General features: G+C 40.7%; 1 protein-coding gene across 4 annotated transcripts in view; it reads right to left on the minus strand.

Annotated features, from left to right (window-relative positions):
- The window catches only part of lrch1 (leucine-rich repeats and calponin homology (CH) domain containing 1), a 99,986-nt gene that overhangs the window by 30,993 nt on the left and 42,345 nt on the right, over positions 1-26,648 (minus strand). For all 4 annotated transcript variants that reach the window (XM_063496673.1, XM_063496674.1, XM_063496671.1 and 1 more), the window contains exons 3-12: positions 23,832-23,958; positions 20,682-20,787; positions 15,448-15,584; positions 14,854-14,984; positions 5,293-5,380; positions 4,182-4,284; positions 2,349-2,458; positions 1,594-1,664; positions 1,174-1,260; positions 831-905 (exon numbers count right to left, since the gene is read on the minus strand). In XM_063496673.1, the coding sequence (XP_063352743.1) occupies positions 831-905; positions 1,174-1,260; positions 1,594-1,664; positions 2,349-2,458; positions 4,182-4,284; positions 5,293-5,380; positions 14,854-14,984; positions 15,448-15,584; positions 20,682-20,787; positions 23,832-23,958 (1,035 nt within the window). The remainder of the gene's footprint in view (positions 1-830; positions 906-1,173; positions 1,261-1,593; positions 1,665-2,348; positions 2,459-4,181; positions 4,285-5,292; positions 5,381-14,853; positions 14,985-15,447; positions 15,585-20,681; positions 20,788-23,831; positions 23,959-26,648) is intronic.

The following is a 26,648-nucleotide window of genomic DNA, read 5'->3' on the forward strand; positions in this document are numbered from 1 at the left end:
TTATCTTTTTCAGAATTTAGGTTTAGAAGCATCTTAGGAACAAGATGGCATTGAACTGTCTTCTACAAAGATTTAGAGCAAAGGACTACAGATGAAAAGTAGCCTTTTTTGCCAATTCTGCCATATTAAGATTAATATGTTCACTAATATACACTGTCCCTTTTAAATGAATGAATTCAATTCAATTCAAACTCAAAATTGTGAGACAGCTGGTACTGTTTAATTAGCCCAGTTCAACTTGCAGGACTTTCTGATCATCTCTAGAATATTTACTTACAAAAATTGAGGCTATTGACTGAATGTTAATAAAATGATAGCTGTCACTGACTGTGGGCTGACAGAGAAGATGATATAGAGTAATCAAGTCTGACATACAAGACACACTGATGGATTTTTTGTTGTGTTCATACACCACTCTTCATTCAATCATTACTCATCATTAATCTGTTGCTCTCTTCCACAGCGTGTCTTGGTCCCATCTCCCTCCCCTCACCCCATGGCTCCCCTCCCTGAGCCTGGTTCTGCCGGAGGTTTGCTTCCTGTTTTATATCAAAGCTCTTTCTCATAGGGGGTCATCTGTTGTTTGGGGTTTTCTCTGTATTGTCACAGGATCTCCACCTTATAAAACAAAGCACCTAGAGGCAGCTGTTGTTGTGATTTGCTGCTATACAAATAAAACCGAACTGAATTAAATAGAGGTAGAATGCTTTCTGAACTAAAAAAAAAAGATTTTTAACACAAAAACATTTCTCCCCTCAGTCCATCAGGCCAAAACCTTTTCCACAGTCATAATACAAGTAGTCGTAAAACGCAGATTCATGGAATCTTACTTGAGTGACTCGTCCACTGTGACCATCTCCACTGGATAGAGCTGGACTCCAGACAAATCTTCCTCTGTGTTCACCCTGATGCACAAAACACAATATTAATGCCACAGAGTGCTAGCTTACAAATGAGAAAAACAAACAAAAAACAAAAACATGACTTCAGTTAAGTTTAATTCTTTCATAGTTTGGCCATCAAGTAAGTTCAGCAGTGGTAACATAGTGCTGCAGATATGAATTATTACTCAGCAAAGGGAAACACAGACTATGGATACTCTTATAGACTCACTGTGGTTGACACTTAGCTCTAACTAATACTAAGTAATACTCAGCTGTTAGTGTTTTTCACCTGCTGGGGTCCTGCAGCAGTTCCACAGCCTCTTTTAGCTGGTTGATCATGTCGATGTGGAGCTCTGTGCCCCCTGTGACTTTTGACCTGCAGCCACAAAGATAGAAATGAGAGTCATGTATATGTACAGTGTATTTACACAGGTGATGATGGGGCCATATCATAAAATCACAGCTGGTAAAATCCCTCAGAGGATACTTGTAGATTCTAAATTGTCATCAATCAACAGAAAGAAACACAAAAAAATCAATACTGATTTTGAATGATGCTGCAAAAAGATACTGAATAACATGCGCTAATAAAAGTAGAAGAAAAATATCTAATTATGACATACAATACAATAATCTACCAATAAATGAGGAGAAACTAAACATGAGTCATAAAGTGGAAATTGAAACGACACTATGCTCATGAACTTACGTTTGTTCTGTTGACCAGTGAGAGTCTTCTTCTATCCTGAGGGGCTCGTCGAAGTCTGCTGCCGTCCTACCCTGCAAAGACAAGCGTACACAAATCAGCAACAGCTGCAGAAATCACATGATCCACAATCCGGCTCAGCCACTGGCCAAAAATAAGAGACATTACCACTTTCTCCTCCGTACAATAAGAACACAGAGTCCTTTTTCTTCATCTATTCCTTCCATTCTTTCATTCATTTTTTCTTGTTTCTTACTCTTTTCTAACACCAACTCTTTATTCTGCAATTTGACTGTAGAATACTTTGGTATACAGAGGAGTTCATGGCCAATTCAATGACTACAAGCAATGTGCAACTGGAGAATAACATCAACAGAGGTAAAAACTGAGTTTTGATGATGTGAAACCAGTTTGTACTTTATCTTGGAATAAGCTAAAAAAGGTGGATGAACTCAAATACTAAGTAGAGCTGGTTCTCTTCATGACAATTCAAGCAAAACTTTTAAGTCTAAAAGGAATTTTAATTGAGATTAACACAAAGTGACAGTTTATGCTGCAGGCTCCATTTAAACAAACCGCATGAGCCTAAAACGACAGGCAGCGTAACTAATGCTGGAATAAAGTAACCCAGTGAACATAATAGTTTTACATAACCTCAATCAGAGAGAGGCATTATGCATGAAGTGAACCATTTACTGCATCAATTTTTGACTGAAGCACTCAGAGGTGTGCGGACGCAACACAACACGAGCTCTTGCCTTGATGTAGTTGATGAAGCGAGTGCTGAGAGAAGAGTCTCTGTTCTGGTCTCTCAGGGCTTCCGTAGGGCTCTCCTCAATCAGTTGCACCGAGTCAGAGTTTGGGTCTGCTGAAATGAAGGAAACATGAACTCTCAGTTTTAAGCTGAAGTGTAGAGTGTAGAATTCTGCACCACAGGTTTGATAGAATATGAAAAATATGGGCACAAAAGCACAACTCCCATGAAAGTGAACCCACCAAGTCATAAAGGGACTTATAAACGTCACAGCTCCATCAATTTCAGTCAGTCATGCATAATGCAGCACAGTTTTTATCTATGTGTTTTACAGTCATTCAAACAGATTCACTTTTTAAAAATATCAAAGTTATTATCAATGTGCAAGAAATAAAACGCAGATACAAATACAGTCTGATCACAGCTCACCAGTCACAACTAGCTAGACACTAAATATGGAGGAAATAAGGAGAACTGAAGAATCCTGAAAAAAATTATGGCAAAAATTTGGCACCAAGCCTCAAAGCCCCAAACAGCCAATCAACAGCTGAAACATATTTATGAGTGTCAGCAGGCACACCTCCATCACATAAATTGGCACAGAATGTGTTCAGTCCTATGGTGGGATGAGCAGATGATCTTTGGATTGAGATGCAGTGAAACTGTGTGCATGCACTACAGAAGTATAAATTGAGGAAAAAGAAAGCTACTTTAACTTTGTTCGGGGACAAAGCTGCCAAACCTTTGAACCACTACTTCAAGTTATGGCTGTCTCTCCTTGCACTTAGACAAGGATTTCAAAAGAACTGTCCAAATATCTGCCCGGAGCCGTTGCCAAGACAGATGCCGAGTGGCAGAATGTGCAGGGTAAGAATGTGCAGAAGAAGTGATTGGAGGAAAGCAGGTCAGGTGAGTGAGTCACCCCTTAAGTCAGCTCTTAAAACTTTTGAGAATTTTTTCCCTAATTTTTTGTGTTTGTTTAAAATTCATCATTTTCTAAACTTTTCACAAGAAAATTGGCAATAAATAATAAAAACCACAGCAGGAGCTTGCTGCTATTTTAAGAACAACACATTTTTCAAATATATATAATATGTAAAACATCTTTGTGACGCTCTTCCAGGATTAAGGATTTGTTTGGAAATATAAATAACCTAGACGGCCCTCTTTTCACTCATCTCAGTTCAGTAAATGTGACCCTCCATCAGCTCTAACCTAATTAAGGCTGATTGAAGTCTATTTAAACTGTGTCTGGGGAGCTGCTGCTGTTCTTTAATAGAGTTCAACAGCCCAGATACTTTTAGACACACAGCTGAAAGGTTAGAAAAGCAAAACTACTAAACCCTCAGTTTGTACACTGCTGAACCACATCGCATGGCAGGGCTCGTACGGGATCTTCTGACTTGTAGACGGTGCTGAGCACTGCTTCATGCTGCATGACCAAATCCAGCAGCAGATAAATAATAATAATTGTGCAAGTCTGTTGATTACTTCACTCTTTCCTCTTTTCCATAATCATTGACTGAATCACTCAATGTAGAAATGAAATGATCGACTGATCACAGCACAAGTGTGCATTCTGAAATTGGTTATGCTTTTTTCTCAATGGAGTCAAGTCCAGATGATGTTTATGCTCCCAAAGCATAATAAGAGCGCACGTGCACACACTATTCATTCATAAGAATCCGGGCTGTCCAGAGAGTTTAACCAGGTGACAATAGATAGCATAATACAGTTTGTCTACCATCGCCACATGCTGCCCACTCTGTGTGTGTGTGTGTGTGTGTGTGTGTGTGTGTGTGTGTGTGTGTGTGTGTGTGTGTGTGTGTGTGTGTACCTGTCAGAGAGCTGATGTGTTCACTCGAGTCGTCTTTGCCGATTCCCTCCTCTGTGATGTGACTCATTGGCACATTAAGGCTCAGACTGTCTTCATCTGATGGCTGAAACAAACAATGAAACGGCTTCAGAGCTGAAACAACACTGTGACAACCTCAACACAAGAACACAACAACTGATGAACGTTAAAAGTGTAAAAGTTCTCAGCTGTAGTTTATTACTTTTCTCGTAGTTTGGGGTCAGGAAAAGCATATCAGTTGCAAATTAGAGTTTAAAATTTCAGTTTCACAGACCTGGAGCTAGCTGCTGCCTTGAACAGCTTTCTATCTCAACAATGACCAAAAATGTGAATTAGTAACAAAGAAAAAATGTGTTCATTCTAAAATGAAAAGGTGAGCTCTGACTCCCACTGATGCGACGTGACGTCAGTTTACAAAATCCTACAAAATTCCTCTGCACTGCACGGATAAAGACTATGAGAGACAGAAAAACGTTTAGCTTATTAGTTCAAATGAAGAAAATAACTTCAACTAAACGTTAAGTTGCCCCTAATTACAAGATGAGGCCAAAGTGCCTCCGTTCATTTCAAGACCAAATCCAGAAGATGCTCAATTCTTAATAATACATTTTCACATCAGAGAATCTTAAATTCAAAGTCAAATATTCAAATTTTCAGTTATTTGTCATTTATTTCAACTTTGTAATAATTCATCTTAAACAATGCTCTTTAACAATTTACTGTTAAATGTAACAATTCATTTTTTGCCATTTTTCACAATCACAAGTCCACAGAAGAAATAACAATTTGCAGAAAAAGTGAGTGACGTCTAAACGGGTCCGTCTTTTAATGTCACCGCACTCACTCAGATACACCGACTTACAGAGGAAAAAAAGATGAGTTGGTGTGATTAGAAAATGATGATTAAAGGAGTAAAGATGATAAATATGAGTGTATTAAGTGTCTAACGCATATTTGTGCATGAATACACACACACACACACATAACTATACACCTATATTTGAACATGCTACAGTCATATTGGTACAAATGTACAAAATCCCCCCCCCACACACACACAGACACACAGATGCAGAGACACACACACACACACCTCAGTAGCAGACAGTCTCTTGTCTCCGTTGTCGCTGCCGACTCCTGAGTCACTGTCCTGCTTCTTCTGCTGCTCCATGTCTTCCACACTGCAGACACAAGACACAGGTCACACACCTGACACACACACAGGAGGCAGGTGTGTGTGTGTGTGTATGCACAGGCGAGATAAAGAGCAAGAGAGCCACAATGACACAGAGAGGGAGATAGAGAGAGAATGCTCCCCCTCCCCTCTCTGTTTCTCATGCTGCGTTCACACTGCTGTGTAAATTCTGATTGGCTGCTTCGATTTAACCTTTAACTGCTGTCATGAAAGTTTCAGGGCATCTACAGGTGTAAGCCGGTTAAATTAAAAACTTTTTTTGACGTCACTGCAATCGACATTTAAAAATGAAACCTACAACTGAAATACACAGACCACAGCAAACAAAGTAAAGCCTTCATCATCCTCACTTCCATCACTGTACTGCATGTCTGCATGTACCCTCTCCCAGGCCTGAAGTATTTTTCAGGAATTTATTTATTATTTTTCATAGCTTATGCATCTTCTCAGCATTCTTTAACTTTACACATGTAAAGACAGCCAAATGTGTAATGAGGAGAAATTCTTGAGGTGACAGGACTAAAGAGAGACCCATCTGAACCACCAGTAGTACGGCTCAGCCTGCTATGTAGACACCCCTATGGCATCAGTTTGAAAATCGAACGTTACCTTCTTCTCGAGTTATCGCATTCACAAGATTTTCAGAAAACTTGAACTTTGACCTTTCACTTTAGGTTCATGTCACAGAGATTCAAAGTAGTCTGAGATGATTTGTAAACGTGCCTATGTTATTGATTTCAAGCTCGCCTCATTCTGGAGTTATCGGGTTCACAAGATTTCCATAAAACTTGAACTTTGAGATTCGAACGTGTTCAAGATTTTTAGTAGACACACCTATGGTATCAATCTGAAGCTCCTACACTGCCTCATTCTCAAGTTATCTCATTCACAAATTTAGGTTAGGTTTTCACTCTGCCCGCCCAGCCTGCCCGCTGACGTGACAAGAATACTCCATCAGCCTTTTACAGCTGAGGGGTAAAAACTTATGTACAAAGTTTCTGAACCTTAGGACGTAAAATTTAATTTAGGAACTTAAACAATCCAGTGTCGTATGTTTTTTCACTACCAAGCTTTCTATTAAGCCCCATGGATGGCATGAAGTTCCTATCCTTAATCCTTCATTGATTTAAAGTCATAGCTTCCTTAATGTTTTACATTACTTAGACAGTTAAGTGATTTTTTTCTGGCCTATGAATAGAACGACTTGATGCGATCAGATAGAGGAAGCCTAAAATAATATTAAACAATAAACAAGCTCATTGAGTGGTTAATATGATAGTTAAAATAATAATAATAATAATAATAATAATGATAATAATAAGGTGTAAGCCTTCAAATAGAGTTTAAATCAACTTTTTCTGTAAGACTTTTCTTAAAGAAACTGACCTGTCATACTCTGTATAATATTTAAATCTAAAGCATTATCAAACAAATTCTATTATGTTTATTATTTATTCATAACAGATCTCTATTTGATCAAGGAAAGATCTGAAAAAGGGTTTTAAAAATCAGTGTTTTAGAAAACACACAGGAGTCAAATACAAGGGCATCTGGGGAACTTTAATTGGCCGTGTGAACGCTGCCCTGTGGCAGTCTCCAAGCAACTGAACAATAATGAGGCGCTGGAATTGCTCACACATACATGCACGCACGCACGCACGCACGCACACAGCATTTTCTAATAACCCTTCTGTGAGCAACAGTCCCGCTCCTCTCATCTCCTTGATCATGATTCTACAAGTGCAGTTGTTTCATAATAGCCCACACAGGTCACTTTAAGTCTGAGACAAATGAGGGTTCATCCATCTCTCTGTGACCTCTGACCCCCTGGCATCCTCATCATGTCACTAAAAGACTAAAACTCGTGTAATAGCCAAAAAAATATGCCGCCAGCAGCAAATGCTGTGAGCAGATCTGGAACTTGGACTGTGTTGTTTTACTTTGGCGGGGCACTCTTTCTTCATTTGGTAAACCATAAACGGAGCCATGCTGGGTTTCATTTTTATCTAGCTCTGTTTAAGGTCATCGTACTAATGGAGTTTTAAAAATAGCATCACTCTGTTCTCAGCTTCCTCTGGAGTGAGACGGCAAACGACTGCACCTCACAGAAGCGTACTAATTTATTATCCACAGCCTTTTTTGAGTAAAAGTGGCATTGCATGTTTATGAAAAACAAAGCTGAGAAACAACAAATTCAGAGTGATGGCTTGTAATAATGTTTCAGTGAAAGAAGAAAAAGAAAGAATGGGAAGCATTTGAGGATGACAGAAGACGACTAAGAAGAAATCATAGAGCAGGAATAGAAGATTTCTGTTAAAATAAATATGAAGTTGAACTTTAGCATATCTGTCTTTCAGAATCATAGCTTGTTACCACTCAACACGTCATGTAAATCTGCAGACAGTGAGGCTGCTCACATTAGACACTCATAACCCAGAATGTCAAAGTCAGGGATTGGTCTAATTTCAGTAACCCTGCATGGAAAACACAGCCAATCGAAAACGGCTCGTCTACCAATTCAAAGACTGGTGGTTCAACTCGGCACTCCTCTAGTCTGCATGCCAAAGTATCCTCGAGCAGGATACTGAACCCTGAGTTGCCCCTGATGCATCTATCAGTGTGAGATAAAAGTGCTTGTATGAATGTGTGTGAGAATGGGTGAGGCTGTAGCATAAAGCACTTTTGAGTGCTCAGTTAGAATGGAAACCACTATAAGTACCAGTTCATTTACCATAAAATCAGTGACGTCACCAACTCTGTACTGAATCTAAATGCGATCGATTATCGATGGAATGCCAATCAGCAAGCGGTGCTGTTTGCTGGTATTAATTGAAAATATATGGAGCCAAAAACTGACGTATTAATGTATAAACCAAACAGCAACTTACTGGGTTGGGGGGGTACCATATTTCCGCACTATAAGGCACATTTAAAAACCTTTAATTTTCTCAAAAATCGACAGTGTGCCTTATGTATGAATTCTCATTGTGCTTACTGACCTCGAACCGATTTTATGTAGTACACAGCGCTCAAAAATCTGCCAAAAAAATGTTTTAGTATTACTTTGGTAAGCTATGAAGCCACACCACTTGATGGATTGTCAGAGCATTACAGCTACCGTAGTCAGGAGCCTGGCGGAGTAATCTGGGTCCTAAACTCCGTCCGCTTCAGGTCCCAAAGTCAAACGAACACAGCAGCATCACTGAGAGTTAAAAACTAAATTCTAAATTCTTTCATCTTTAATAAAATGATCAGTGTTGCTGTTTTACCAGGTGTAACAATTAAGTTAACACATCCAGGCATCCATGAAAATAGAATTTATTAAATTTAACAGAGTTAGAAGTTAGCAGGAAGTTAGCTCGCTAGTTTCCCCCTAAACATGATATAGCATGTTCTGACTGAGAGATTTCTGAAAAAAATCGTACAAAAAAAAAACGTACAGCTCTGCTATCACTTCCAACATAAATGAAGACAGAAAACTAAACAGCTGTGACTTTTGTAGGGTTACTGAAGTTGGGCTAGCTGGTATATAATGATGTGCTATGTGATCGCTAGCGACACAGCTATGTTAGTATAAAATAAACACAGTGAAGCTGGAGGATGAATGCTAACGTTTTTCCACTAGATAAAAGTTAACGTGAGGTTTCCTGATAGTTAGGAACAAAAGCAATCACATCGCACGATGCTATAAACGGACAAAACTTCAGTCAGGAGAACAACTGAGAATATCCATCCACAATACGAGGTTAGTCATTAATATACTGCAATATCATGGGAAAAGAGCAGCTGCGAGAGAATTCAACATTAATGAATCAATGCAAGAAGAATGAGTGGAGTAAAGTTTGACTTATCTGACTGTTTTGTTTCGCTTATTATGCCTTATAATCTGGTGCGCCTTATATACGGTCCGAAATATACGGTAGTTATTTCTGGAGTGGACACTTTAGGTGGTTCCAAAACCAAATTAATTCCCATAGACAGACAAGTCAGAATCCTCAACTTGATGGCATTAAGGAGTTTACAGCTTTTCCCAACGTCTTTACAGCGGAAATAAACTGGGAAAAAAATCTGCCAAAAAGGAAAGCATGACAGCTGCCACAAATGATGAGCTTAAAACCAGTCTGAAAACTACTAACTGTCAGAGAAAGAGAAAGTAGACCTGTTGCAGTGCTGTAGTTTGTCAGTCTGGTTTCTGTTCTGGCGTTTTAGATGTATGGACTCTATATCCACACAATATCAGCTCTCCCTCTAGGTCACCCCTTCATACCCTGGATGTTGCTGATGCTTTTATCTTGTGTGTCATGTGGAGTTTATTTAATCAAAGAAATCAACAAGACAAGTGACAAAAGCGTGAACAAGAATGAAAGCTAAAGGAAAACCACATGTAAGTGTTGAGTCTGTGTGAACTACAGGAGAACAGAAACTGTTTTTCCTGCCCACATGCTGGGAGAGTTTCATGTGGGCGGACATCAACTCAGCTGAAGCTGAGTGTTGAAGGACCTGAAGAGGCAGAATTTTTATTTCCTATGTATTTCTGTTTTTACTGTACTTCCCTCCAACCCTCACCAGTTGCCCACCAGCTTTTTAAAAATTTTATTCTCTATTCCTTCGCTTTTTGACATTACATCGCTTGGGTTAGACAAACTAGAAGTCCTTAATCCTAAAGCCTTTGGTAATCCCCCGACTTTGGATTGGAGGATAGATGAAATGACATAAATTCATTCTATACTGTACTCTGTAGATGTGAGTACTGTTCCAGTTTCATAATACAGTTTTACCTCAGACACACAGCTAGATTCCGGGTCAATCGGCTGTCTGACATGATTTCTCTGCCTCCTCAGATGTTGTTCCCTACTCTGCCAACAAGAGTTCAAACTGTGCCACCAACATCCTAAAATATGTATGAAAGCGGTCATGACAAAACTTCAAGTCCTGGATCAAACCATGAAATTCTCCTTGCTGTTGCTGCCTCGTGAGAACTGGATGAACCCAGAATCTCCGTTTCTTCCTTTTCTTGTTTAGAAACATCAGGACCAGCTCATCATCACTTGATGTCAACTTCATTTTTTCCACATTGCATTTTTTCAAAAGATGAATTTTCTCACAAAAGAAACAACACTTTCAGTGTGTATATAAGTTCAAAACAGTGTGTAAAGGCCTTAACGCTAATTTGCGTAACCAGGCAAAACTGACTTTTCTGGAAATAAAAATGAGAATATTTTCTGATGTGAGTCAGAATGGTTTTCTTTGTTCAATAACTTTGAAGACTTAGGAGAACTAATTTTATACATACATACACACACACACACACACACACACACACACACATATATATATATATATATATATATATATATATATAAAAACACCCATCTCGCCCCTGCGGGCGGTTTATCCTTCAAGCTCGGGTCCTCTACCAGAGGCCTGGGAGCTTGAGGGTCCTGCGCAGTATCTTAGCTGTTCCCAGGACTGCGCTCTTCTGGACAGAGATCTCCGATGTTGTTCCCGGGATCTGCTGGAGCCACTCGCCTAGCTTGGGAGTCACCGCACCTAGTGCTCCGATTACCACGGGGACCACCGTTACCTTCACCCCCCACATCCTCTCGAGCTCTTCTCTGAGCCCTTGGTATTTCTCCACCTTCTTCCTGATATTGCTGTCATTCGGAACCGCTACATCGATCACTACAGCCCTCTTCTTCTGTTTGTCTACCACCACTATGTCCGGTTGGTTAGCCACCACCATTTTGTCCGTCTGTATGTTGAAGTCCCACAGGATCTTAGCTCGGTCATTCTCCATCACCCTTGGGGGCATCTCCCATTTTGACCTCGGGACTTCCAGGTTATACTCGGCACAGATGTTCCTGTACACTATGCCGGCCGCTTGGTTATGGCGTTCCATGTATGCCTTGCCTGCTAGCATCTTGCACCCTGCTGTTATGTGCTGGATTGTCTCTGGGGCATCTTTACACAGCCTGCACCTGGGGTCTTGCCTGGTGTGATAGACCCCAGCCTCTATGGATCTTGTACTCAGAGCTTGTTCTTGTGCTGCCATGATTAGTGCCTCTGTGCTGTCTTTCAGTCCAGCTTTGTCCAGCCACTGGTAGGATTTCTGGATATCAGCCACCTCCTCTATCTGCCGATGGTACATACCGTGCAGGGGCCTGTCCTTCCATGATGGTTCCTCGCCTTCCTCCTCTTTCTTGGGTTTCTGCTGCCTGAGGTATCCACTGAGCACGCTGTCAGTTGGGGCCATCTTCGTGATGTATTTGTGGATGTTTCTTGTCTGGACTGTGGTGCTGACACTCACCAGTCCCCGGCCTCCTTCCTTCCGCTTAGCGTACAGCCTCAGGGTGCTGGACTTGGGGTGAAACCCTCCATGCATGGTCAGGAGCTTTCTTGTCTTTATGTCAGTGGCTTCTATCTCCTCCTTTGGCCAGCCTATTACCCCAGCAGGGTACCTGATCACGGGCAGGGCGTAGGTGTTGATGGCCCGGATCTTGTTCTTACCGTTCAGCTGACTCCTCAGGACTTGCCTGACCCTCTGCAGGTACTTGGTGGTTGCAGCTTTCCTAGCGGCCTCTTCATGGTTCCCATTTGCCTGCGGGATCCCCAGGTACTTGTAACTGTCCTCTATGTCTGCAATGTTGCCTTCTGGTAATTCAATCCCCTCAGTTCTGACTACCTTCCCTCTCTTTGTTACCATCCGACTACACTTCTCCAGTCCGAACGACATTCCAATGTCATTGCTGTATAGCCTGGTAGTGTGGATCAGTGAATCGATGTCTCGTTCACTCTTGGCATACAGCTTGATGTCATCCATGTACAGGAGGTGGCTGACAACCGCTCCGTTTCGTAGTCGGTATCCGTAGCCAGTCTTGTTAATGATCTCACTGAGGAGGTTCAGGCCTATCCAGAACAGCAGTGGGGACAGAGCATCTCCTTGGTAGATCCCGCACTTGATGGTGACTTGTGCTATGGGCTTGGAGTTGGCCTCTAGTGTTGTACGCCACATCCCCATTGAGTTCCTGATGAAGGCTCTTACATATATATATATATATATATATATATATATATATATATATATATATATATATATATATATATATATATATATATATATATATATATATATATAGACCTCAAGATCTCCAGGCCATACTTGGCACAGATGTTTCTGTATACTATGCTGGCCACTTGGTTATGGCGTTCTATGTATGTTCTGCCTGATAGCATGTTGCAACCTGCTGTTATGTGCTGGATTGTCTCTGGGGCATCTTTACACAGCCTGCACCTTGGGTCTTACCTGGTGTGATATGGATCTTGTGCTCAGAGCTTGTTCCTGTGCTGCCATAAGTATTAGTGGCACTGTGCAAAAGATTTGGCTGTTTATAGGTGGCCAGCACTGCAGGGGTTATTTGTTTGTTAGTTTGTATTCCTACCATTGTTTCATCTGTCATTTTTTTTCTTTTTACATTGCTTCCTTTTTGTATTGTTATTCACTCTGTTTAGCTCACTTCTTTTTCTTTTCTTTGTATCACTTTGTGCAGTCCATCAACCCATTTCTCTGACTGCTTCAACAATTCTTTCTTTTGTCCCTCAGATATGTGCAGTCCTTTTTTGTATGTCCTTACTAGGTGTCATCATTCAAGGACTGTAGTCTTTCATTCCTTTGTCTACTTAAATGTTTTCTTCCTGTATTCACTCCCCATTCCTTTATTCATCAGTCACAGAGAACATCTCACACACCGGTGATGAGATTTTGGACAAACTTTTCAGTATGATGGCAGTCTGTCACTGCTACCCAGCCGGGAGCTGGAGGAAGGATCAGTTTCAGCTGACTAATGGAGGATTTGGCTACAGGCTGAGAAACTGAGCAAGCTCAGATCACAGACAGTTTCTGTCTACGTGTAATGTTGTTAAAACCATACAAAATAATGGCCCTGGGGTGACGTAATCTGCTTCTGGCAACTATCTTGGCGGTCCAAAGCTTAAAACAACTGACAGCATTCATAAATAACCTGAAAGTCACAAAAATTTGAAACAAATGTCTCAAATGTTTTCTCTGTTTGCTAGTTTTCTCAAATGTCCTAAACCTTTCTAGAAACAAATAATGGAGCGGGATGTGGATGCATCCTGCACACTAATACTCAATAAAACTGAGTATTTCCAGGACTGGGAATACAGTTCAGATGTGAACCAAAAAAAGAAAAAGCTTCAAAAGTTCATGATTTTACAACTGGGTCAAATTATAGCTTTTTCTTGCTGCTGGCACACCCAAATTTCCTCTTGAGGGACAATTAAAGGATTATTCTATTCTATTATGCCATGTCAGTAGTAATCATAAATATAAATTAATTAGTGTGTAATTATTTCTTAGGACAAAATGATGCATTCTCATAAACTTAGTACACCAAAAGAGAAGAGAACTCGTAGACAAATTTTAATTTGTGTCAGCACCTTCAGACTCAAGATATAAAAGATCATACCTGTGTTTTACCAAAGAAGCAAAACCACGAAGAAAAGAGACATACATCCAGATCAAAGTCCATCCTCTCCTTCCTAACCTTAAAGCTAAGAACAAGCTGGCTACACAACAATAGCTTTAAGCTAACGTCACACCTACTAATGCCAGAGTCAAGTGTCCTAAAAATAACGCTTTCCCTCTGATAAACAGTTTTTATATTCTCACATCGTACAAGAGTTTATTTGCTAAGCCTCGGAGTCCAACAATGTTAGCCTCACTTCAATGAAATTTTCACCAACACCATGCAACGCATACTGACAGAAAAGTTCAGGATATCCTCAAAAACTCACACCAATATCACTGTGATCACAGAGAAGTGAGCTTTACTGACTCATCAGACCCCTTTTCACAAAGTTTTACAGTCTCCTGCATAATAAATAGAAGCGGATACTTCTCACGCAGCATTGACAGCTGAGGTAAACTGCAGACTGAGCCTAACCAGATTTTTTTGAGGTGACTCAAGGAAAAAAAGTTAAACCCTGCAAATATTTAGTGGACACATATCACTTTTTTATTTATTTTTAAATGTATACAACCCATGCTAGTTTTGAAACCCATCATTTAGCTTTGAAACTAAAACCATCACCAGCTGCAGTATCATCATGCTACTTGGACAAGAAGCCAAACAGATCCAATTCTATCACTGTGTCTGGTTTTAGGTACTGGAACAATGAGGCAACACTGCCATCACAAGTCAAAATAGACTCAACATCTTGCTCTGTTATTTTCACCCAGAATACCATTAATGAAAAAACAGAACAAAAATTGCATTGCTACATAACCTCTAGCGATCCTATTCACTTTAATGATAAAGAATTGACATTTCGACACCAGAACGTTGTTAAAGACGTACAGTCTAACTGCACTACAACAGCAGACGCTGATAATGAAGAGATGATAATCCCCCCCAGCTGTGTGATACCACGGTAACTGACCTGCCAGTGGTGGGCCTTGATAAGTTGATTCGCCCCATGACAGGCAGGTAGAGAGAGTCAGGCATCTTCTCGCTGCGACACGCCTCAATGCTCAGATACTTGAATATGTGAACTTTGCCCTTTATACAGATCTGAATAATGGGAGGAAAAAGGACTCAAATCAGCATCAAGTAAAAGTCCAGCTTTGCTTTGTTTTCAACATCATTTCAGCCTTTATTCACAAAGACTGCTGAGTCACTTGTGTCTTTTTTTAGCTCTTGCAGCTGCTCGTGCTTAACATTTCCAAAAGCAGGTACATAGTTTTATACTACCTATTGCAATACTGCTGCTATGCTGCTATGATCATGATGATTGCCGCAATGGTCAGATAATAGCCCTGTGCAGGAACATTAAGCTGAAATGATACATTTAAAAATATAAATAATTTATTCTGAATGTCTGTTTCTTATATTAGGATGGTATCTAAAAAAAAAAAGTAGGTTTAATTTTCAGAGATGTACACCAAGAATTTATGTCGACTCATGACTCAGACACAAAGAATAGTGGAAGATATAAAGTACATTAAGACAAAAGTGTGTGTGTGTGTCTATGTACCTGTGCGGGTGGACTCTGCAGTGGATTGTTTTCTAACTGGAGAGTCTGGAGCTGTTTCATCTTCCTGTAACACACTGGGATGGTGGACACTTTGTTACAGGAGAAATCGAACTTCACCAGAGGAAGAGCAGCCAGGTCTGTAGGAAGACACAAACGCACAAACATCAGGCAAACAGCTCTGGTTATCTGCTCCTTCAGAGCGAGCAGATTTGTTTTGATTTGGCTTGTGTGATATACAATGCAACATCTCAGCAGTATTACATCTCAGCAGAAAACTTCAGGGTTATCGACCCTGTAGTGATTTTTTTTTTTTTTTTACCCAAACCATGCTTGTTTTCCTTTTAGTTTATGCCCAACAGTAACCCAAATGGTACCCAGGAGGTTTAAAGTCTGACCCTTTTGGTTGATTTTTGCAGTGGACAACATTCAAAATTTGAGACAAACTGCACCTTTGAAATGCCAGCAAACTAATGGATTTAATCTTCCCAGGACTTTACCCCTGCTGTGAAAATGCTAATCACAATGTGCTGGATGAACTTTCACTCCCCGGAAAGTTCCAGAACATTAGTTTTTTTGGGGGGGAAATTAATGTTCCTGGAACAGCGAGTGGAAAATCACTTTTGGAGAACTTAGGCGCGTCTCAGTGTCTTCTGTTTTCATGTAATCCAGACTGACTCCATGGTGGTGAGATCTGTGGAGGTCGGATGATCTCTGCCAGAACACTTTGTTCTTTTCTTGCGTCTGAAGATAGCTCTTCGTGAATTTTCTTGTTGCAGAATTAATTTTGGACTGCTTAGACCTCTCTCTGATGGCACCGATGAGAAAAATTGCATCAACCTGCAACCTTAACCAGGCTGAAATGAGTGAATTCTTGTTATTTTGAACCAGGAATTCTTAAAATAGATGCTAAAGAACAACATATTTGGGCAGGAATATTGAAAAAGTGGCATTTATTAAAATATAAAATGGTCAGAGCAAGAGGCCCGCTCTCCTGCATCAGCTGCATAGACCATACCACCTGCCCAGGTAAGTCAGGTGTGGGACATGGGAAAAACATGCATTATCTAGTTTTTGCTGACATGCACACGCTTCAGTGATTTGCATAGAATTACAGATATTCAGGTGTTTTCCATAACACTACAATAAGAGGCTTCAGCACACACACAACTTGATTTTAAAATAGACCGATACCAGCAGCTTGTTTAGTGACAGTGAAAAAAAAAAACCCTGCTGCTGATTTAGTTGATCTCAAGTAGACTACACACACTTACACTTTCACATGGGTAAAACCACCAACATGTTTCCCACCAGATAAAACAATGCAGCTCTTGTTGTTATTTTCAGACTAGGTTTGTAATTGTTAGCAGCCCAGAGTCAAACTGTTTCTCTTCATGTGAACTTTATTCCTCATTAAATCCAAAATAACCTGGAAAACCTGGAACGCCTCTCTTACACAGCATTTTATTGGAGTGACTAAGCTGTAATTTAACAAAAGTGCCTGTTTTATGTTTAAAGAGTTCTGTAGAGTCAATATACAAGCGTGCACACCTTCATAGAGTACCCAATATGTTAACAAGTTAGATGAAGAGGTTGACCACACGCTTGATTACAGATTCCAGGTTGCAGCAAGCTTTGGAACCAGCTTTTAAACTAAACACAGTACATTTCTCTATGTATTTCTGTATTTCTTCCCACGGTATTGGGCTTTAGACACTGGAACAGTGATACAACACTGCTACCATGAGATCCAACTGGACATAACACCATCCACCCCCCACCCCCTTATGGTGGTACCATAGACAGTATAACAGATGAACGTAGCTTCTGTGGGCAGATAAATGAAGCCAATGCTGAGGTGCCTTAAAGCTGCATGCCTTATTTGTATGGCACTAGATTGCAATAGCTGTGGTTGCAAAAACACTTCCAATCCTAAAGAAGTGTACAGGTATGGATTTCATTTTTGACTGCTGTAAGCACTCTACTGTTGAGTTTATGGGCATGGTCATTTATGCCCATAAACTCAACCTTGAAGCTAGCTTCCAAGTACACAACCTTATTATAATAATAGGAACCTGGGAGACCTTGAAGCTCACTTCAACTGCACTCACAATGTTAGCTTTAACTGAGCTAATGATATTTAGCTCAGTTATTGAGGTCTTTGCGCCTAAATCTACAATTAGTCGATTTAGAATGTAATTTTTTAGAAAGCGAGAATTGCAATGAATGTAAGGGAACAAATGCATTTTTCAAAATATCAAACTGTTTCTTTGCGCATAGCATAAAAATGGGAAACAGAGAAACACAGAATAATTTTTTCAAAAGGTTAACACAGATCTAAAACTTACCCTGAACTGCACTCACACTACTAGCTTGCTAATGTTATCCAGTGCCTGTTTTTTCCCAGCTGCTTGGGTCTACCTAATATTACGTGATTTGGAATTTATTACCAGACTCACTGTAAGCTCATCTAAATTTTAAAAAGGCATTATATTTCTCACTGTGAAGCAATTTATCTCTCTATCTTTTCTAAGTCTTTGCGGTTATATAATTAAACTTTCTTTGAAACTCTTTAGCTGAGGATAAACTGTGAAGGTTTTCAATGGTGCATTTACCTAGACTGGCAAACAGTCATATACAAGAAATGTATAAACTTTCCGGACTCCTGGTCCACCAAAGGCATTGTTCTTATTTGCCTTCTTTCCCTGTGTAAGATGTCCAAAAGAAATTCTCAATGTGAGTGTATGTGTGTGTTTACAGATCCTCAGACGGATGTTTGGGTTTGTGGGCAGAAACCAATGGGGGAACCATATCCTGCAGACTGCTAATGATGCGTAGCTCAGGAACCCATCAATTTTGACAGCATGATCATTACAGAGTTTTTAGACAGTTTCTCATAATTAAAACCACGTGTAGGCGGTAATAATGTCAGCTAAGCACATGTGATGGTGTGAGCGGTGACACCAGAAAGCATTCCTCTGGTTACTGGATAAAAATATTCTCTATACAGTACTCGACTATATTATGCATAAACATATGTTCCCTTATGCCTTGAGGTCACTCAGGACAAATGTGTAAATTTCATCTATAGTGCTCTAACAATTTTATTATAAAGCCATCTGACTTTAAAACCAAAAAAACAACAGTAGCAGGCCAATCATGACAGCAGCGGAGACAATTCCTATAAAAGGTACAAACTACAAATTCTCTTTTCACTGCGTTCCCTTCATCTACTCGTAGGACTGGACTCAAAATCTGAAGTTCTAGATCTTGTGCTGAAATATAAACAAAATATACTAGGGTTCACAAAGTTTTTAACCTGCAACGGTATACAAAAACTGGATATTCTGAATTATAGTTCACTTGCAAATTACTCCTAAATCTTTTTTAAAGGAACAATAAACAGAAAGCTTTAAAAGAACTGAGGCCACAAGTTATCTAGCAGTCTGTTTACATATGTTCAGATATGCACAGCATCGAATCTGACTGTTGCACACCACCTCACAGGTCTGGAGATCAGAGAACTGGGCTTATATGAACCATTTTCCTGGTCTTAGTGAACTGCGGCTGTCTGATGAGAAATCTGCAAAGTAGCTGTGCCTGAAATAAAACACGATAACTGCTGATTTACTTTAGATGTTACACTTTGGGCCTCACTCAGGCTAGAGACTAGATGAAGATTTCAGACATGGCTCGTAGTTCTTTTCACAATGCAGATTTTTTTTATTACTAAATTTTTACAAGACCATCCATGTTTTCTTCTTTCTGGGTTTGACATACTGTTGTACAAACTGTGTTGATAAATATCTGCTAATAGCATTATTAGATGACTTATTACTTATTGAGGTACAAACTTGCAGAAGCCTCCTCTGATGGCACTGGAAGGAATATGAAATGCATAAAGGATTGACGAGACCAGTCTGCTCCATTGCAGACTTGATGCATTATGCTGCTAACCAAAGCTACTGCTGCTGCCATGATAATTCTGGCTTTAAAGATCATTTTTCCTACCAGCTCTGACCTTCTGGTTAGAGTCTGACTCTCTGACTTTATGCTATTGCCACCCTGAGCTTGGCCGACCTTTAAAAAGCCCTCAGCAGTCATGGTGGTCTTATCTCAGGGACTCTCCAGAGCTGCACAAGTTCAACAGATATTAAATCAAAAACAACATCCCTCCCTTTGTCGGGGCTGCCGTCCAGTCTGCCTGGTTTAAGCCCCCCTCCCCCCAGCACCGCGGTACTAAGCTTCTGAACCAGTTCAAAGCTCATCAATCAATCCAGGAGATGGTCATAAAGGTGAGGGGATGGGGATATGTAACAATTCAGGAAACTGGAGCAACAAATCCAAAGCGATTGGAGTTGCTGTTGTTTATCATTCTGATCAACTATCTGCTGGCCTGACTCCATGTCTCTACTCTGTTTATCAGACTATCCACATGCTGGACAACTGACAATGAAGACAGAAACTGATGATTTTTTTTAATATCTTGACTATATTGACTACAAAACAGGAAAAAAAGATCAACAGACCCATTAATAACTAAAACAGCTATAAGCTCAGGCCCTAACTTAAAAAAAAAATACTGTAGTCAGATTGTATTTGGGTACTGATACTGGCCTTACATGCAGATCCGGAGTTGTTCTGGTGTTTATAAATGGCTGCCCGCCATGTAAAAGCCAGTCTCTCTCCAGCCTATCAGTTAGTCAGACTGGGCGTTGTCTCACTAGATGAGCACCAGAGCTTTGTGGCTGTCGCTCATCTCTGTGTCACTGACTTATTTCAGACCTTTTGGGCTGGAGGTCACTCCTCGGTCACACTGAGGGTTAAGTATATTTTTAGGCCCAAGGATGGGTGTGGCAGTGCACGCAGAGGACTCTGTGGTCTCAGATGCACCTCCCAGTCTTGCATATAGAAGAGATTATTCCATTTCTGAGTTTCACTCTAAATGAGACTTGACTTTCCGATCCTCGAGTCACAGCACGGAGTGCACAATAGGCTTCTGTAAGGTGTAGAGGTAAGGTGGGATCAAAAGAAAAGTGAAATTAAAAGGCTTAAACGCTGCCTAAAGGGAACATAAATCACCTTAATTACACACCTAAAGTCAACACAAAGATTTCCAACCAAAATTCACCAGTCTTTAGGACACAGAGAGCTGAAAGCCTTTACTTTCTGAAAGTCATCAAGAAAGACAGGACACTGCAATTTGCCTTATACTGGGGGGAAAAAAAGGCACTCACCTTCTGGCAGGACGCAGAGAAGGTTTCGGCGCACGTTTAGCTCGCGCAGAGCTTTGAGTCTGCCGATGTGACGAGGAAGAGCTGTGATCTCGTTGCAGCTGATGTCCTGCAGAGGACAAAAACAGAAACGAGGGGAGTGAGCGGTTAATATTTATGATTAGTAATTGTTTGAAATGCTCTCGGCAGCACGGGAGCACACATCACAGCTGAGCAGATGGTGCAAAGTCGAGCTGGGTTTTCATGCTGAGAGGACGCTGCTGGAAAGTTAATAAGCAATAAGACTTTAAAACCATATCACACACATATACAGAGTCCAGGTATAAAGAAGAGGTGAGAGCAGTGATGTAGTTGCCTGAGCACAAAGAATTAAACTCATACTGACAAGAAGTGAAATAACAGTAAGCAATGGGAAGCTTCCAGGTTCTGAGTTATCTCAGATTTGTTTGAGCAGCCAGTAGCTGCTTTTAGCTGAAGTGAAGGATACTCCTGACTAGGGATGGGTACCGGTATCCGGTGCCATGAAGGCACCGGTTCTGACATAAACGGTAGTAACCAGACCGAAAAGCAGCGCACATTTCGTTGCTTTATTTCGGTGCTTTTTTTTTCTGAGATGTGATACACTTTGGATTCGAGCCAATCATTTTACGTTTCCGACGATAGTAGGCGGGCTCAGGTACGTACGTTCTTTTAGAGCAGAGCTACAGATTAAAAATGCCCAAGGCGAAGCGGTCAAAGTCTGGCTGTACTTCACAGCAAAAGATGCAAACTCAGCAGCCTGCAACAAGTGCTTTAAGATGATACTGTGCAAAGGAGGTAACACCTCGAATCTGATGAAACCTGGTGACACATAGCGTTTTTTTAAAAGCCAAGAAATGCTCCGTATTTGATAGCTTGCTGCGAGACCTCACACCGTGCACATCTACTGCGGGTGGGTTTCCTGTTATCGGACCTGGAGTTAGCAACATGCCCCAAAAACTCCAAGAGTAGAGTCCTGGCCCCTAGCCCTGCCAGTGTAGCAGAAATGATGACGGATGATGATGGCAGCAGCAGCCGTTCTTCTCTGCGTGAGTAGCTTAATGTTGTTCGTGTGTAATTTACGTTGAGTAGGCTAACCACGTTATTAAATTAACGCATGTAAGGTGAACTAGCAAACACCGTCGTACATGCGGCTGTCTTCTTGTTTAATGGCAGATACTAACTTCACCCTGGCCAAAAAGGCTAAAATGACCAAAGAAAAAGTGGAAAACAGTTAAACATGAGAAGTTTTTGGACAAAGTTTGTGTTGTTTCCATTGTTTAAGCACTGCTTCCAGCCAAGAGTGATACCGTATATGCCCTATAGCTGCAGAAAAGGCTAACATTGTTATCTTTTTACAAAAAAACAGCTAAACATGAGAGGTTTTTGGACAAAGTGTGTGTTCTCCATTCTTTATGCACCGGTTTGAGCACCGTTTAAGCACCGGCACCGTTTCAAAAGTACCGGTTTGGTACTGGTATCGGATAAAACCTAAACGATACCCATCCCTACTCCTGACTGACATATGAAGGAGTGGGAATAAATTAGAAGAGACAATGTGCGATGAGCTAATCACTTTATATGTGGGCGGGGCTTTAGTTTAGAGTCAGGCTTGGCTCACGACACTTTAGCTTATTTCATTTTCACCCTAAAAAGACTGAAAGTGATGATTTGCCCCGATTGTCCTGCTGCTGACCAGAACTAGACCGTTTTCTGCTAACGGGCCAGGATGAGGACTCTGTCATTCTCATTAGCCTCTGCTCCCTGCACAGGAGTGCTAACAAGCAATGTGATTGTTTTGCCTACCAGCAATATTCCATGTAAAGAGCTAAAACAGCATCATTGTGGCATACTGACTCTCCTCTGAAACTAAATGGACAGTGTAATGGGTCACGCAAATATCTTCCTCATCACAATGCTAACACCATAGGCAGCAATCTGCCAGTGCTGCCATCTGCTGTTTCCTTGTTTGCATAGCTCTGTCAGTCCTTGTAAAAATTCACTCTGTTCACAAGTTTGACCCAATCAGATCAGGTCGGTCAGCATCACGCACATTGTGAATGAGCTAATCACAGCAGAACCACCACCACTACTGGATAAAGTGAAATATCCCGCTGATCACTTTCAGTTTTATATATTATACAGCACTTTATTGTGAGACTTGTTTGATTTAGAATAAGAGATGCTGTTGTGGAGGAAAAAGTAAAAAATAAATGTCTTATTATGAGTTTAAGAAGAAAATTCCATTTCATTTCTTCTGCTTATCCAAGGCAGGGTCCTGGGAGCAGCACTCTAAGCAGAGAAGCCAAAACCTCCCTCTCTCCAGCTTATCAGGGAGAACACTGAGGCGTGCCCACCCCAACAGAGAGATATAATCTCTCCATCATGTCCTGGTTCTACCCCAGGGCCTCAACCTAGGAGGCATCCTAGTCAGATCCATGAACCATGTCAGCTGGCTTGTTTTGATGTGTGGAGTAGCGACTCTACTCTGAGCCCCTCGCGAATAAATGAACTCTTCAGCCTTTCTCTAACAGACAGCCCAGCAACCCTTCAGATTTTGCTGCCTGTATCCGTGATCTCGTTCTTTCATTCACTACTCCGAGCTTGTGGCTGTAGGTGAGGGTAGGGACGTAGATCAACTGGTAAATCAACAGCTTCAGTTCTCCTCACCACAACAGAACAGTACAGCATCTACAGCCAATGTCCCAATCCATCTGGCGATCTCCTGCTCTGCTCTCCCCTCAGCCGTGAACAAGACCCCGAGATACTTAAACTCCTCTCTGACCCTGAGTGGGCACTACTCAGGGGCACAGAATCGACGATCTGATCTGATTTGTATCTTTTTTCAGAAAAAAAGATAAAAATCTAAAATCAGAATGAGCCAAGGAAATATAAAAAGAGAGTGACCACGTATGTCCCTAAATTTCATGTGACACATAAAGCTTACTGAAGAAGGGCTAAAAAAAATAAGCCATAAATCCTCTCCAGACTGGGATAAAAGCAGTGAGCAGCACAACTGGGGCATAAGATATTCACATACAGACAAAGAATTACAAAAATAGAAATATTATTACTCACTCCTGAGTGGCACAGGAATAATCCAACACAGTGACACAAGTGGTAAAACAGCCTTACCAGCTCCATGAGGCTCTGCAGTTGTCCAATGGTCTCGGGCAGGCTGACCAGCTTGTTGTTGCTGGCATTGAGGACTCTCAGAGGTAAACCGCACAGGCAGGCCGGCAGGGAGCCCAGCTGGTTACGACTGCAAACACAAACATCATTTAGTCGAGGGGATCACTCGTGCTCATGTGGTTTTTTTCTTACACCACTTAGTACCTTTAAAGAGCTTTAAAATAAAAAAAGAATAAAACGGTAAAAGCCATTCCTTTTACATTGGACTACAGGTGAACTATAAGCTGATAAGCTGATCATGACGCAATTATAACTTTGTTTCTAAACATTTATGTTCCACAAGGCCCAGTGGGATGTGACTGAAAGGGAGAAGAGCTAAGCCCTACATGAATATTTTACCACCAAATCATTCAACGCATTATTAAGATTACAGTTGGAGAGTTAACGATCAATGCAGGGAAGAATTCCTCACTCCCGAGTCTGTTTATGTTGCCGTTTGCACCTTACAGCAACCCTCAGGAAGAAATAAACATGTCACAGCAATGTTTCCTTTTTACTCCACACACACACACACACACACACACACACACACACACACACACACACACACACACACATATATATGAAAACAAAGATGTCTTTTTACTATCTTTACTAGAGGAGACACACTGCAGGAAACGCTGTACAGAGGAAGTTATGCTATGGATGGGCAACAGTCTATTGTCTTATGGTCTTTTTTTTTTTTACCTTCATCTCTCTTTTCTAAACAGGACACGACCACTTTTGAATTAACTTTACTCAACTTTTACCAGACCAAAGCTAGCAGGGGTATTGTACTCATGCTCTACATTGTGGGTGCCTGACTGACTTGTACAGTTTGAAGGGAGAAGTGGAGAGTTGTCATATCTAGTGCAAATAACAGATTACACATGTCTAATAAAATCTGTAGTGCCCAAGCTGGAAGGCCAGCTACAGGGAAGGCAATTCAATATATGAAATTTCCAGGAAATCCCAAAAAATACAACAGATGTCGCTCCTCCTTTTGAAGCCGTCCTTCATTAGCCACACACACACACGCACGAACGCATTTTCACCACAAGACTAGGAAACCCCGTCTGACTCGGGGTTCTGAAAATAGCAATCAGGAAACATACAGTATAAATGAGTTTATGCAGCTGTCCCCACACATACTCCGACACTGAAGAAAAAAAATGTTACACTTTAATACTATGATGTTGCAAAAGCTCCAGAGGTGGAACAGCCTGACATCCTCTCTGCAGACTGGGTGTGGTACAAGTAGCTACAGTATATTTTAATGGAACAGGTTAATTACACAAATAACTCTTAATTCAAATATGCATAGTATGTAATAGTATAACAGAGCACATCTCAGTAATGAAACAGATTCCCAATAATAATCCAAACACACTAATTCCACCCACCCAGAAATAAGATCCACACTCTTTGAAGATACTCTTAAATATCTAGAGTCGCTCTGTGTAGCTACATGTTGGCGCAGCAGTGCTCTGAGCTACCCTTACTGTCCACCCCTAGGTCCACCCTTACTACTTCTATAGGAAATAAGAGGTTAAGCAGCAGCCAGGTGCTGATGATCAAATAGACTTGACGCATCAGCACCTTTCAGGACCTCTATAAAAGCAGAAATGTTAGCAGTTTGCTGGTCTGGAGCCTTCATGTGTGCATTAACAACATGTCCCAATTGTCCCATGAGTGGATGTCCCAGCAAATTCATCCCAAGGTCAGACAATGCAATTTTCAGAGAAACAAAACCCTAAAAGCTACATCTCAGACTCTACTGGTCTCAGTTAGCATGTTAAATGTTAAAGTTCAAGACAGCATACTTAGACAAAGCCTCTCCCCTCTCTCTCTAAATAAAACAAACAAACAAAAAGAAAAACATGGCAGCACAGCTAGCTTCACAAAGTTGCATTAGAACAAACCACAAAACCTCTGTAACAATGTCCTTTGGACAGAGAGGACAAAAGTGAAATGAGATGTTTTGCCACGATGCACAGTGTCACTTTTGCTGAAAATGAAACACAGCATAGAAGCATAAATATCTTATGCCAGCTGTCTAGCACGGTGGTGGTGGCATGATGATTTGGGCTTGTTTTGCATCCACAGGATCTGGACACCTCACAGTTATTGCACTGATCATAAACTCATCTTTATACTAAATTATTATGCAGTCAAATGTGAGGCTATCTGTCTGACAGCAAAAAATGGGTTGAGCAAAAGGATAATGATCTCAAAAACACCAGATCACCAAACCTACAAAGGAATGTTTGAAAAGGGAAAGAACTGTTGCCATGGCCTTCAAATGAAAATACTTTGGCAGAATCTTACAGGAGCTGTTTGCAACCTAAATGTAAAGTAATAGTGGGCAACTATGTGAGAGACAAAAAATGATTACTTTAAGTTATCTAAGGAGCTTGGAAAGAAAAGAGACTTGACTTCTTGAAGTTTCTTGAAGACGTTTCACCTTTCATCCAAGAAGCTTCTTCAGTTCCTAAAACTTTAATTGCTTTAAGTTACTGCTTCTAAAGGAGCTTCTACGGGTCCTGAATAATATGGTGTACCTAGCTTTTTATAGGACTGTAAAATATCCAGTGAAATTTGTTTTTCACATGTAAATGTGTAACACAATGAACAAAGCTATATTATATTGTTTAGAATGTTTAAATTAATTAAACGACGAATTACATGCAATGTGGCAGATGCACATCATCAGCTATATTTTCCCTTTAATTTCACATAAACTCAAGACCGGATAAAACCAGATATTTTTCCCCGTAACTA

The sequence above is a fragment of the Pelmatolapia mariae genome, linkage group LG16_19 (assembly GCF_036321145.2).
Source record: "Pelmatolapia mariae isolate MD_Pm_ZW linkage group LG16_19, Pm_UMD_F_2, whole genome shotgun sequence".
NCBI lineage: Eukaryota > Metazoa > Chordata > Actinopteri > Cichliformes > Cichlidae > Pelmatolapia > Pelmatolapia mariae.